Consider the following 15,553-nt stretch of genomic DNA (forward strand, 5'->3'; position numbering starts at 1 on the left):
ATGGGGAAAAAAGATCCTGTAAGTACACTGAAATAATTTCACTTTTCAAAACATGACATTTTACATTTTAAAATAATAAAGAAATGTGCTAATGATAGTCACATTCTGCAGTCATATTTGCACAATAAAGATTTCTTTCATATTATTATTTTGTTTATGATAAAACATTAGTTCCCAATGTGACAGTATCTGATGTTGCATTAATCCAGTGCACAGACTAAAGTCAATGATAGTACACACAACCTGTGACATTCAGCTGTTTACAACGCACGCGCGCACACACGCGCTCGAACCTTGCACTGCTAATCCAGCAAATCCCCCCCAACGCACACAAACACTCACACACACACGCACGCACACACACTTCCTCTCCTCCTAAATCCCCTTAATCACAGCCGCTTGATCCCCGACAAAAAAAAAACAGGCCGCATAAATCAATCGGGGATAAGACGAGACCTCAGCCAGGGTGAGGCGACGTGAGGAGCAGGAAGGGGAACACTCACTTTTTTTTTTTTGGGTGACATTTGGCCGTTTAACACCTGAGAATGTGTCGGACAAATTGTATGATTATCGAAAAGAGCGGAAAGAAGCTCCAATTTCATCCTGAGGTTCTCGAATTCTGAGAGTGCGCAACAGTGGAATTGAAGCATTTGGGGTATGTTCTGCCACTTTAAGTTCCTTTTATTAAATACATAATAGATTAAAAAAATTTTTTTTATTAATTTATTGATTAACTAATTAATCACAAAAAAATATCGCAATAATCGTGTATTAATGCAGATTAATCGCACTATTTAGCTTGAGAGCGGACGGTTGCGTTCAAGGTAGCACCGGTTGTGTTTGAGCAAGAAACACGACATGCATTCAAGTAAAGCATTTCATAAATGATATTCTGAATATTTGTTCATGTCAAAATATTGGGGTTATTTTTTTCACGTTTTAAAATAAGCAAGTAACTGATTAGAAAAAGAGGATGAGCGTATGCATTTAAAATTTTTTTTGATAAAAAAGCCTTTTTAATTAAGCGAAAATTCTGAGATGTGATTAATCTGATTACAAACTAATCATTTGACAGCTCTAAAAAAAATAATATAGAGGAGTTAAAAACAAAAATTAGAAAAGTACATATTGTCGCCCACATTTTTAAAGAATTTAATGTAAAAATATGTACACACTACTTATTGTATATTTTTCACCCCAAATTTTTTTATCCAAATGAAAATTTCTGCTCTGTATTAAAAAAAAGAAGAAGAAGAAAAAAAAGCCAAATACACATTTTTTTTGATTGCTTAAATTGTATTAAAAATGTAATAAACATAATTATCACTCACCGAAATTTTAAATGAAAAAAAATATATATTGGTCATTTTTTTTCTTTCTTTCTCTTCATTACAAAAAAATAAAGGTTTCCCTTTTCCAAATTATAGTATCTTTTACCACCTTTAAAAAATAGAGATGAGTCAATACTTTATTATATAAGCTATTTTGACAAATTTTTTTGCAGCAGAAAATTCCGTACACCAAAATAAATAAATAATTGCAACACCATAGATGAGTTGACGACATCATACACAAAATCAGTGAAACTTTCCAATACCTGGAAAAAATAAATCTATATTGGGTATCTTATATATATTTTAAATATGGAAAAGTGCAACAGTTCCTCCGCTAACTAACAAAAGTCATGTGAGTTTTTTGGGTGTTTTCGGCAAAAGACCAACAAGGGACGCTTGCTGTGAATAATTCATCACTGCGGTCTTTTGTTGTGCGTCCAAAAAGATTCACTATTTAAAAATAAAAATCATTGTAGCTCCACTCGTGATCAAACAATTGTCCGTCAAGGGAATTAAAACAACACTTCATTTATTTATTTTGTTCTATTTTAATAGCTTCGCACTTATGAAATCACCGAGACGAGAACAGTCAATTAAACGCCGTGTGCAGAAAATTGCTATTCATGCTGGGACTTGTATTAATATATACTAATAGACTCATTGACTTGAGTGTGCACATATTTACATTTAGCACGTCTAAGCTAGAGTTCGGCCCGATGATCATTAACGCAGTTGATAACTGCAAATTTGAATGCAAATCAAGAAACTTTTCCACATGACTTATTGTCACACGGAGGAACGACGTTAAAAAATCACAGACACGCTCGGGACATTTAGTCGATGCTAATACTCGGCTAACGTAAGTGGCTGGAATAATAGCGAGGAGAGTGTTGGCTAAAATGGCGGCACATCTCGTGGCTAATTAGCGGCTCGAGTGAATAGAATAGCGGCTAGTAACAAAGCGGCTAACAGAACGGCTACAACGGCGTGGCTAACAAGAGTCTTTAAAATAGTAGCTAATCTAACTGTATACTTTTGTTGTTCCAATGATTGATCGAGGTGACCTTTGACTGGCCTGCTGCACTCGCACGAGGAGCGCGATCCTCGCAGCGCTCGGGTAGCGCCGGCCGAGCGCGCGAGCGAGCGGCGTCTGCTTGATATTCATGACGGGAGCGTCGTGAGGATCCGGGATAAGTCCTCCGACTTTAGCGACTTACGGGCGGGAGCGCTACGGAAAGGTAACGCGGTTCTCATGATTTAAGGAGCTCTTTTGAGGCGGCACCTTGCGACCTCGAGGGCTAAGAAAAGAGAAAGAAAAACTCACTTTCACTTTTCAACCTTTTCATTCTCGCACGGAATTGTTAAGGAAGACAAAAGAGCGCGCTGGAATGAATGGAAGCGCGCGCGCGCTGGTTTCCTTGACAGCTCGTCAGAGAGCTTACACTTGGCCAAAAGTAATGGCTGATAGATTGTGGGCTAATAACAGCGCTAGCAGAGTAGCTCATATCGATGAAGAACACGAGAGGATTCTTGTAATGAAGCGTGCGTTCACATGAAACGCTTTAAAGGCTAACGACTGTGATCTTTATTGAAAAGACGACGAGCTAACATGCTAAGATTGCTAATGAAGAATCGAATATTGCTTACAGAGGAAAAGCTAACATGCAAACTTAACTAAACCGGGCTAACGCGCTCGCGGAAGACGAGCTAATATGCTAAGACCCCGATCCAATCTGGGAGCCGGGTCCCATTGAAAAGACGACGAGCTAACATGCTAAGATTGCTAATGAAAAATCGAATATTGCTCACAGAGGAAAAGCTAACATGCAAACTTAACTAAAACGGGCTAACGCGCTCACAGAAGACGAGCTAATATGCTAAGACCCCGATCCAATCTGGGAGCCGGGTCCCATTGAAAAGACGACGAGCTAACATGCTAAGATTGCTAATGAAAAATCGAATATTGCTCACAGAGGAAAAGCTAACATGCAAACTTAACTAAAACGGGCTAACGCGCTCACAGAAGACGAGCTAATATGCTAAGACCCCGATCCAATCTGGGAGCCGGGTCCCATTTGGTACGGACGCCGACCGGTAAACGAGCTGAAGAAGCTCAAATGAGCGACCATGTTTAGTGTGATTAATTGTGAAACAACTTTTCAGTGATTGTGCGAACATAAGTGGATGATTTGGCGTGAAATATTCGAGTGGGCTTGATTAGCCCATCAAGTCCTTAGTCGTGTTGCAGGTTGCTACCACTCCACAGCAGCACTGCAGCGTGACTCATACGACTGCACATGCGAAACACTTTGTGCCCATTCACCTCATTTTCAACCTCTTGACCCCAATTTGCCCCCCCTTTCAACCCCTCGTGAACCCCCTTCGACCCTTCCTCTTCTGGCCCCGCTTTCACCCCCTTGCGTCCCACATCTCACCCACTTCCAGACCCACCATTTTGTCTCCTTACAGCCACCTTTCAACCTCTTGCAGGCCCCTTTTGACCCACTTGTGGCCCCCCCAATTGTCTCCCCCTTGGCGTTCCCATGCAGCCCCTCGTTAATAACCCGCCATGCTCTTGACCCACCTCCCCTTATTTTGCCCCTTTTTCGTCCCCCACTAACCTCTCCTGCAGTCCCGCGCTGCTTGCTTCAGAATAATTCCGTGTACTAGAAGACGTTTAAGCAGGAGAGAAAAAAAAAAAAAGCCAGCGGAGACGGCGGGATATTTATGCAGAGGAGGGGACTGTATGGTTGGGGGTGGGGGGGGGGGGGGGCAATGTTGGCCGGGGGGCGCATCACTCATCAATTTGTTTGTAAACAACAGATTTATGCGCACTAAAGCGAGCGGAGAGCCGCCGGCGACTTTAGCGCCGCACGCAAATGCATGCGCAACGAGCTCAGCGCGTTTTGGCCTGCAGCCTGTCGAGCCAAGGAACGAGGAGGGGGGGGGGGGCTGTTGGAGGAAAAGGAAAATGACCAGGAAATCTCTCGTCATGCTGGCACGGCAACAAGCTACTAAAACATGCACACAAACATGGAATGACTCAATATTGCCAAATAGAAATGAAAGAAAAAGATGAAGTTATCATGCTAACTGACAACTGTGAAAAAAGCTAACAGGAGACAAGCTAGTATGCTAACTATAACCAACAGTGAAAAAGCTAATATAGGAAACGCTAACTTGCTCATTCATAACTGAACAGGCAAGAACACAAGCTTAGCTAAAATGCTAGCTATACCAACTTAACTTGAAAAATGGAACATGTTCAAGCTAACATCCTTGCAGAAGGCAAAAAATAATAATCTAAAATGCTAACTATGATCTTGTGTAGAAAAGCTAACCCAATCACAGCGAACATACGAATAACCAACAGCAAAGAGAGTGCAGGTACTTTTTTTTTTTTTTTTATTAAAGAAGGAGAAAAAAAAGAAAAACATGCTTGCGTGTCAGGCAGCCATCTTGTTTGTTTACTTTGGTCACAAAGGGGCAAAGGCACTTTTTTTTTTAAACAAAAAGACAGCAAGCTAACAGCTCAAAAAACATCATTTACTTAAATCTTTAAAAAATATGATCGCTTTACGTCATTTATTATGTGCTAACCATTTAGCGCTAGCATCATGGACTAGCTTAGCAAAACGCTGGGAAAATGATAAGAATCTGCGAGCGTGTCATACACTTGGGGACTAGAAGTCTCTCTTAGTCAGATGTTGTGATGCTAATTAAGCCAGGCTAACTTAAGCAGCTATTGTTATTGAAGAAAATGTTCACTGCGAATCTCTGGTATGCCTCACGGAGCACCGCGGCAAGAAACGATAAGAATGGACAAGAGTGTCGTACACTTGGTCGTCAAACTGCAACGCTCTCTCGCAGTTAGCCGTCTTTACGCCAATCCTAGCGTAACTGCAATTTGTCGTACACATGTAATGCCTGCAGCTAGTTTCTAACGAGCCCAACTTAGCATAACGGTGAGGCTATCTTCATGCTAAGTTAGGCTACGCGTAGCTTCTACCATGATGTAAGAAGAAATTGTATGCCGATTAGCCTTGCTTAGTAGAAAGGCAGCAAACGATAAGTCGGGCAAAATATTGACAAATGTGCACGCAGGTGCTAGCGGCGGTGGCGTACCGATGGTGTTAAGACACAAAGATAGCGATGAGGATGCTCTGCTCTGTACATGTAAAAAAAAAAATAATAATCAACAAAAATCCTCAACCTATAAAAATTCTCATAAAGTGTCCATGCGACTGACATTAACCATATTTGCGGCAAAATTTCTGATAGCATGTGAAAAAAAAAAAGTTGTATATTTTTTTCTGCATAGGAGAAATAATAGTTCATAAAGAGGTGCAAAAGGCAACAACGCAAGGCTATTTTAGCGGAATGTTAGCATGATGTTGGTCCGTGATAAAGAAAATGTTGGAATGGTCACAAATGGCAAAAATGTTGATAGGTATTGGCCAGTTAGCCTCGTTTAGCATAAATGATAATCTGGCATGTTTGTTCTATAGGATAACTGTACCTTTGAAAATGTTCCTAAAGGAGGCTACAATGCTGATTAGCTTAGCTTTTCATGAAAGTGGGAAATGCTAAGAATCTAGCGACAATTTTACATTTCATCAACATCTTGGGTTGTCGTACTCTTTGCAGTCAAGACTATAACTGTCTCATGGTTCGTTGTTTTTATGCTATGCTAGGCTAAATACCGCATCACTGCGTAGCCTAGCATGAAGGTGACAAATGCTCAAAATAAGCTAGCATGTTGTTGGGAATCAAAATTGATTCGGTACGTTTTGGATAATCACTGATTAGCCTATCTTGGTGAGCCACATGTAATTTATTTGCCACTCAGCTATTTATGCTAAGCTAGGCTAACCATATCATACCGTGTTGCTAATTGTACAACAATGTAGTTAGTATAAATGTTTATCCAAGCGCGCGGGGGAAAAGCATGTGTGCTAGCGAGATGGGGAAGGAAGAAGAGATAAGCGAGCACAAAAAGATTGGTCGCCCGTTCAGAGGTCAGTGGTGGCCTTGGCGGAGAGCGCCTGGATGCGTCCCGTGTTACAGTTCTTGCACAGGACGTGTCCATCCAAAGGGTAACAGCCCTGGTTGTCACCCTCAGACAGCAGACAGCTGCAGTCCTGCACCCAAATAACACACGTTAGCATACTGGCACATGCTAGCTTAGGCTTTATGCTAAGCTAGTTTATGCTAATCAGTGAAAAACGCAACATTTTTCATGAGAAATTCAAAATGCTAACTATTTTCTCTTTTGACTAGCATTTATGCTAAGATCGGCTAAATGTTTCATCTAACAACTTGTTTGATATATTTGTACGACGGCCTATTAGGGCTGCGTATAAATAAATAAAGTAATGAAAATTTAAAATGGCAGATTTGCAAGAAAAAAAACCTTATAGTCTAATGTGAGGATTTGTTGGTGGTTAATGCGACTGTTTATAAAATGAAAAGGCAGAACGGAGACGGATTCATTCTTCATTTAAACTTTACTCGTCATACACGGCAGCGAGAGCGACATCACTTCCTGATCAGCTGACTAACACTAACCAATCGGAAGCTAGCATACTTTAGGTAAATGACGCAGGGCAGCAGATTCAACACATCAACTTAAGATACTTGTACAAAAAAATAACAAAAGGCATAAATGTGGAAATAATAATTCTGGAAACATAAATGTACAAGTAAATATACATTTTAACAAATTAACTTAAATATATGATCCTCAAAGCGAGGCGTCAAATGCTTAACATCATATGCTTGAAGCAATTACTATCTTCTTATTTGAAAACCCGACCCCGATCTGAGTTTTCTCTCGAAACTGCCACTTTATTAAGTCCCAAATTTAGTAATAGAGTTTTTAGAAAATTTGCCACTTTATAAACTCGAAAATTTACGAGTTTTTTTCTTGCAAATTTGCCACTTAATAAACTTGCAAATTTCCGAGTTTTTTTCTTCTTGCAAATTTGCCACTTTATAAACTCGCAAATTTACAAGTTTTTTATTTTTCTGCCAAATTTGCCACTTTATAATCTCACAAATGTGTGATTTTTTTGCTCTGAAAATTGCTCCCAAGCTGTAAAAAAATAATAATATTTATACGCTGCCGTACATTTGGGCTCACTATAATTTGAGCAAATGTCAGCATCTAATCACCCATTCTGATCAGTAAAAACAAATCAATATTCTGATGCGGCGGCGATGGCGGCGGCGATGGCGGCGCGAAGTACGCACCTCGCAGCGGTAGCAGTGGACGTGGAAGTCTCTGTCCAGAGCCACAATGCGGACCGTCTCCTCCTGACCGGGTGCGGGCATGATGGGCTCAGAGCACACGCAGCAACGGGGCGCGAACTTCCTGCACGGCCACAACAAAACACAAAAAAAACGCCATCACGTTGAGCGCGTTAACGGCGCGAGCGATCCCGCGTCGGCGCGCCGGCCTCACTTGTGGAAGTCGTGTATGCAGTGGATGTGGTTGGAGGCGTCGACGGTGAAGGGGACGCCGTCCAGGCTGCGCTTGCAGACCACGCAGGTGAAGCAGTGAGGGTGGTAGGCTTTGCCCGTGGCCCTCAGGATGCGCTCCATGATGGGCTTGCTGCACATGCTGCACGTCTCCAGCGTGTTCTGTCAACGCACACGCGTAACACGTATGAGACCCGGCGCGGCCTTTGCGCCGGATTTTTGCATTGAACAAAACAAAACAAAACAAAACACGTTTGCAACAGTTCAGCGCTTACACGTGATTTTCAAAATAAAAGGCACTTTTAAAAAAAAAAAGGGGTGGATTGGCAATGAGAAAATATTATTATTATTATTATTATTAATTTTGAAAGGGAAGCACTGATTACCTGCAAAAAAAAAAAAAAAAGCTCCTCAAAACTATTAAGTTGTTCCTCAACCAAAAGTCGTCGATGATTCTCAATTCAGTCCTTCGGTGTCCTCACATCGCTTGTCAATGCTGCTCAGAGCCACAGCGGAGTGCGAGAGTGGTGGTAAATATTTCCACTTTGTGATGACGACAGGCTTTCTCCCGCCAGGACGCTTGGGCAGGCGGCCCACGGTAGAGGGAGCAGTGGTCTTGGATTTGTTTCTATCGCTTCCTTTTGTGACGCCCTCATAGTCAAACCCTGGCTATTCGTGGGGGTTCGGGAGCAAGGCTCGCCACCAATTGTAAAAATTAGAGCTGGATATCGATTAGTGCTGTCACCATGGAATTAATAATTTTTTTTAAATTAATCTATCGATTATTCAATCGATTAATCGGGTTTCATTTTGCATTTTACAAAAACATTTTTTCCTTGATTACTGTGTTCATTAAACAGTGGTTGGTGTTTATTTCGTACTTTGTATTTTATATATATATTTTTTTGGATCATCGTTTTCCAAGGTTTTATGATTCAATATCGGGCTTGAACGGGAAAATCGATTCGATATATTATTATAAACTCAGCCCTAGTAAAAATCTGCTAAATCGATATTGTTCCTCTCAAGCGCTAGTTTCTACACAGTACAATATTGTATCGTGCCATTTTTATTAGAAAACATAAGAAATGTTTTTTGTTTTTTTTTAATGTTTTTTTAGAGGCATTCATGACATTTCCATCAAGTCGGTGTGTAAAGTTGCTACGGGTTGCATTGCGTTCCCTTTTGTCTATTTCCTGGATCTGTTCTCCGCCGTGGCCGTTTTGCGCACTCGGCCGGGCTAAAGCGCACACGCTTCAGCTGCCTCCCAAATGCGCCCCCCCCACCCCCACGCCTCCGTGTTTCCAAACACGGTCGTGGGTGTGTGGCCAACACGGCGCCGAGTCACGCGCCGCCGGGCCCCGAGCGCCGGGACCAGGCAAACCGCGCCGAGCGCTCGCCGCCGTGTGCGCTGACATTCTGCGTCTGCGTGCTAACAACGTTGCGCCCTAGCGTAGCCCGCGCGGGGGGGCCGAGGCTAGCGTGTCAGGTCACGTGGTGTCGCACCTCTGCTCTTTATCGGGGTCAACGACACTTTGAGGACGTGACATTTGTCTGAACCGGAAATGCATTGAAAATCTCGACGGCCGAAACATCTCATTTGTCAAACTTTCATTGCATCTTATCTAACCATTAAATTCATATTTTTGATCAATTACAACAAATTACTACAGTTAAAAAAAAAAAACAATATTACGTTTTCCAGTTACAACAAATAATAATGATTTTTTTTTAATTTAAATTAAATAAAATAGTGTCATTAATATATTTTAGTACTTTTTTTTGCATATCATTTGACCCCCAAAAATTGAATGTTAAGAAAATAACTATGAAATTAAATAGTTTGCATTTGAAGTATCAAGTGATTTATTTTAAAATATAAAAACTAAATAATAAATAGTGTATCGTGAATGAAGAAGAATTTTAATGAGCTTTTGGCACATTTGACCTTAAATGCAATGCAAAACAAATAAGAATTCATATTAAATTTAATAGAAAATAATTGTTAAGAAAATAATTATTTTATCACAATGTAAATATTTTAGTCTTTAAGTATGTTAGCTTAATGCTAAGTGCCATAACGAATGCCAAAGCATAGCATCCATGTGGTGGTACAATATTTTCAACAAATAATAACACTCACCGATATATATTCTTTATCCTCAACAAAAAACAATGACTCCGCCGCTTCATGTAAAAAAAAAAAAAAATGGAACAAAAATGGTTGAATTCTTCACATTCGAATTCTATCATGACTTTTTTTAAAGTAAAATATTCGAGTTCAATTTTTTCCACATGAAACTACACGTGAAAAAATGTATTTCCGCGCAGCTTTGAATTCCCCCCCCCCGCCCATCGTATCCCTAGCGGCCGGATGTTATTTTTAGCGCGGAATCGGTCCGCGCGGTCACGCCACGTCGGGGCCCCGCAACCCGCGAGACGGCGGACTTTCATGTTTGGGACCGGCGGCCTCGTGGCTGGCGTGCGCTCCCGGAGAGGCTCGAGGAGTTCATGAAAAGCGAGAGAGACGCTCGTAGAAATCAACACCACTCCCGGGAACGCGCTTGCGTGTAAACAATGTCCGCGCCGCAGTCTCGGCGCGTGCGCGCTGGAAATGGATTAAAAAAAAAAAGTTTTTTAATGAGCTGGATGCTGCGAGCGCGCCAGCTTTATTTACCTCGCAGGCATGTCGGGGGGTTGGGGGGGGGGGTGTTGGGAACGCTAGTTGATCCGCATCCTTCCCTGCCTCTTGGCTCTCTTCTTGTGGGAATACCTTAGCCTTGTTTAGCTTAACTGGAGCATGTGATTTCACTTCCTGCCCCCCCCCCCCCCCCCCCCCCCCAAAACAAAAAAAATAAATGTGTAAATCTGACATGCTACCCTGACCTCAAGTAACCTCTCATAAGAACAATTTGGAATATGTGTTTCTTTCAAAATAAAAGCCCACTCCCCTCATGGTCCACTTTTGAGCCCACGGGCCACCTGTTGCGAACCCCTTGCTTTGACTTTGAGGCCGCTGCCGTATGCGCTCCGCCACTAGAGGGCACCATACGTGCACCGCTGACGTATTGAGGCATCTTGACTTCCTCTCTCGCACGCGTGTTTGCCCACAAGGCTAAACAAACGTCTCGGCAGTAAAGTGAATGTAGGTCACACGCGCGCGCGCACGCACACACACGCGCGCAGACGCACACTTGTCGTCAATTGTATGGCGAGCCCACTCACTCCCCGCTTGCTTCCTGCAAAGCCCGTAGTGTCCGCTGAGAACTGGGCCCGGACGCTAAACGAGGTCTGGCAGCTTCTGGCGGAGGCGAGGACGCGTGTTGGCAAAACAAAAGCGCGTCGCGAGTAGCATGTGTTCCGCTGACACTCGGGTCCGACGGGGGCCGCGCGCGCCTCAGCGTCACCACGGGAGGGACTGTCGAGGCGCTTCCGTAGGTGCTGCTGTTTTGGTTAGCAAAAGGGCCTCTTGTGGTGTCATTTTTGTTATTATCATGGTTGGTTTCATGAATGCATGATTTTATGCTACATTATATAAATTTGAAATAGTTACTTTTATCCCTAACATTAGATTTTTTTTTATTCAAGATAATTTATGGACGTCCATCGAGCACATTTGCGTGTTAATAGCTCCGCCGTCCGTCAGCAATAAATGTCCGTGCGGAAACACAAAATATTGGTAATGATCATTATGGCCTGACCAATATCTTTTTTTTTAAGGCAGATATTTGGCGGGATAAATTTCCGATAACTGATTCATCGGCTGATTAATATTTTTTTTTTTTTAAAGATCATGATTAAATTAACTTACTTTTTGTGTACATTAATGATTACAAAAATAAAGACATGAATTAAGACAGAAATTTGACTGATTTATAAAATACTTTGTCCTTTTGGTATTTAAAAAAAAAAAAAAAAAAACATTAATTCATCATCAAATTCTGCAGATTTTTGCCAATTTTAAAAGAGCTCATAAAAGACGATTAAATCAGTCTGACGATTAATCGGTCGGCGCATGATGATGACGAAATTAGTCATTTTGCATTAAGATTAGTCATAATGATAACAAATCAATTTTATTGATCACTTTTCTCAGCACAAGGAAGAGTACGAGGTGAAGAAATGCCAAATCAGGGCCGACTCAAAGGTCATGGAGTTCATTTCTGTCCTGCTCCGTGTTGTGCTTCCTAACGACTAAAAATAAACGTGCTCGGACGTAATGACGGCGTCTTAATGAGGCTGTCTAATATTGTTACCAAAATAAAAGCACTTGAATGTTGTTCCGTGCGAGACGCTGCTGCAGCCGCCCGCCAAATGTTTGGAATTATTGCTCGACTCCTCCGTGATTCATACGTGCCGACATTCAAGCTCGCTCTCGCGCTCTCGCTCGCTCTCTCGCTCGCTCTCTCGTCCTCTTTTCCTTTTTTTTTCTTTTTCTTCTGCCCTCCCTGCCGCTGTGATGTTAAAACCGCTGGCGATTGCATAACGCGTTAAAACTTGCATCACCAATTTCCCGCAGTAAAATACTGGCATTAAAAAGACGAGAAGAAGAAGCCGTCATGGGGGGTTGGGCACATCTGCGGTCTTGTGATGATTGACAGGCGAGCGGCACCAATGAACTGCCTGCAAAAATGTCTTTGTTGATAAAATACATCTTACTTTAAAAATATGAAGTCATTCATCACATTTTGTATTCAAATGTTTGATTTTCTGGCATTGCCTGTTTTGAACTTCACTCAATATTTTTTAAATGTATTAAAATACAGAATAAGTACGGTAATTATATTTTAATATTAAGTTTACGTTCAATTATGTGCAATAATTAAAAAATGCTACACTGTTCATTTAGACACAATTATTCAACTTTTTAAAAAAAATTCTAAAATGCACATATTAAAATTTGCAACAATTTAAAAAATTTTATGGCTGGTGAAATTTTAAGCTTAAGTATGTTTGTAACCACGTTATTATTACTATTATTATTTGTTCTTTTTTATTACAGATACTATTTCAACAATACAAAATCCTTAAAAACAAAAACATTTTTAATTTAAAAGAATAAATACATATAAATCTTGGTGAAATTTTGCACAAAAGTAGTTGAATTAAACATTATTCAATGTAAAAATATACTTTCCATGAATTATTTTTCTAAATAAAAGTTTTTAAAAATAGTCAGGCCTGTTAACTTCCACAGACATATGTACCTTTATTTTAATTAAGTGTATATAATAAAAATACAAATAAAATACTTGGAGTATTATATACATCATTTTAAAGAATACAAAAACCCTAAAGTTGAATCAGAATTCATAATAAATAGTACCGGTAAATATGAAATATAATATATTTTTAATAAATAATAACAAATACTTGCCTATCAGTGAAATTTCATGTAAAAAATAATTTAAAAAAATTACAAACAAAAACAAAATAAAAAATATATTCTAAATTAATATCAATAAAGTGAAGCTTAAATTGTACACAAACGTGTTGGACATTAAATATAATTGACAAAAAAATATATAATAGATGGATTTAACACCACAAACATTTCATTTCGCTGCTCTGCCGATTGTCGCTTCTCACGATTGACGCGTGTCTGCAACCAAACGGCGTGCCTGAGATGCTAAATATGACGGAAGCAACCCTTGCTTGCCGACATCCGCTTATATTATTCTCCGTGATTTTAACATCTCGACATCTGCGTCAGACTTTTTCTTTCCTCGCCGTGATGTGAAAAGCGCTCTCGATTGCATCACCGATTTCCCGCATACGATAACGCGGCGGTGTTCCAAAGCGGGGGAATAACTTCATCTCTGCTCTTTTGACACACATTTTACACCTAGCAGTTTTTTTTTTTCTTTCCCCGTCATGTTTTTCCGCGAGGCCGATCGGGGCTGACGGCAGGCAGGCTGCGCTTTGCACGCGATTTATGACCTGGCAGGATGAACTCGCCGCCGCTAAATTTACTGCCGAGCTGATTCAGTGCCGCGTCTGCTCGGTGCCTGCCTTTACTGCTGTGGGACCAGCGAGCGAGCGGGCGAGCGAACGAGCGAGCGAGCGAGCGAGCGGCCGCAGGAAAGACGGGACAAAATGCCGAATGGATGAGTCACCTCGGCGGGAAAAAAAAAACACTAAACAAAGAAAGGGGAGGGGGGAATGTGACTTAACGAAGCTTGACAAACGAGCCTCTTGTGCCGTTTACGAGGAGGACGTTTGAGGAGATGAAATGAAGAAGAAGAAGAAGAAGAAGAAGAGCAAACGATGATGACTCACAAAGAGGAGAGATGCGAGCGAGACGGAAAATAACATCAAAGGTTTCTCCAACATGGCGGCGGGGGATCGGACATGCTAAAGTTAGCATTATTAGCCCGTCAAAGAGGAGAGTTGCTAGAAGGAAAAGACAACAAAATCGTGGTTATGCAAAAAAAAAAAAAAAGGGTTTTCAAACATGGCTTGAACGTGCTAAACTTAGCCTTATTAGCATATTTAGCTGTGACAACGATGACTCACACAGAAGAGAAATGCTAGCAAGATGGGGGGGAAAAAAGCTTGACAAATAATAAAGTTCAAGGAGATGAAGATGAAAAAGAGTCGAACCTCGATGACTCACAAAGAAGGGAGAGTCGCTATTGAGACAAAGTGGAAAAATTGTGGTCCAATGAAAAGATCAAAAAAGGTTTTTCAAACGCGGGTCGCGATGGAATGGACACGCAAGCTTATTGATCTCAAATGGCAAAAATAAAGCGAAGACAAATGCTAGCAAGAAAGAGAAAAAAAGAAAAACGACAAAACACGGAGCAGATGGATCGGACATGCTAAACTTAGCATTATTAGCTTATTTAACACTTATGATGATGCAAGACCGGACCAAACAACTAATTATTCAAAGGGCGGGAACACGAACACTTTCTCTACTCCCGCCCGCTTGTGTTGAAAGCAGTTGTCACCGTCTGTACGCGTCCCGCACCGTCACACAGAACGATACGACGTACACCGATATCTTGTCCCGCCTGCGGCCCCAAAGTGTTGCTATTAGGGTCCCATTGTTTGGACAAGAGTTGCGGAAGCTCCCTCATGTTTTTTGTCTAAGCATATTTCCTCGCCCGGGGGGGGAAAGAAAATATCGGCGACCCACTGCTGACCCGCCGCAATGTCACTCCGACTCACGGCATCGGCCGACGACCGCCGGGCTCTTTGTCACTTTCTCTCGGCAACCGCGGCAGGAGACGTTGCCTAAAGTCCAGAGGGGTCACTTTCTGCTGCGCGGCGGGACGTAAGGCGGAGAGGCAGTGCCGGGCCCGGGCGGGACGGCGGCGCTCCTGCCACCTTTTGTTGTGCGCGGGGACGCCTGATGTGCGGCCCCGTCACGTTGAAGGAAAGTCCCGGCCGGCGACGCGGGGTTCGCGGTTTAAGGGCGGCCCGATGTCTGCGCCGTCACGTTGGACTAAACTCCGGGCGCTTCGGACAGGTTTGTCAAAATGCGTCTGCGGTGCGGGAGTGGCAAAGTGGCAAGGTCAGGAAACGCGGAAGGAAAGGAGGAAAGGAGGAAAGAAAGAAGAAAGAAAGAGAGAAAGAAGAAAGAAAGAAAGAAGGAAAGGAGGAAAGAAGAAAGAAAGAAAGAAGGAAAGGAGGAAAGGAAGAAAGAAAGAAAGAAAGAAAGGCGGAAAGGAGGAAATAAAGAAAGAAAGAAAGAAAGAGAAGAAAGAAAGAAAGGAAGAAAGAAAGAAAGAAAG

The 15,553-nt window shown here is 41.8% G+C and overlaps 1 protein-coding gene across 4 annotated transcripts in view; it reads right to left on the bottom strand.

Moving 5' to 3' along the window:
- Positions 1 to 4,722: 4,722 nt before the first annotated feature.
- The window catches only part of lpp (LIM domain containing preferred translocation partner in lipoma), a 119,094-nt gene continuing 108,263 nt past the window's right edge, over positions 4,723 to 15,553 (bottom strand). For all 4 annotated transcript variants that reach the window (XM_086090265.1, XM_086090261.1, XM_086090262.1 and 1 more), the window contains exons 9-11: positions 7,798 to 7,976; positions 7,587 to 7,707; positions 4,723 to 6,475 (exon numbers count right to left, since the gene is read on the bottom strand). In XM_086090265.1, the coding sequence (XP_085946391.1) occupies positions 6,347 to 6,475; positions 7,587 to 7,707; positions 7,798 to 7,976 (429 nt within the window). In that variant the 3' untranslated portion in view covers positions 4,723 to 6,346. The remainder of the gene's footprint in view (positions 6,476 to 7,586; positions 7,708 to 7,797; positions 7,977 to 15,553) is intronic.

Source organism: Leptonotus elevatus, chromosome 11, assembly GCF_054856555.1.
Source record: "Leptonotus elevatus isolate MCC_2025b chromosome 11, RoL_Lele_1.0, whole genome shotgun sequence".
Lineage (NCBI taxonomy): Eukaryota > Metazoa > Chordata > Actinopteri > Syngnathiformes > Syngnathidae > Leptonotus > Leptonotus elevatus.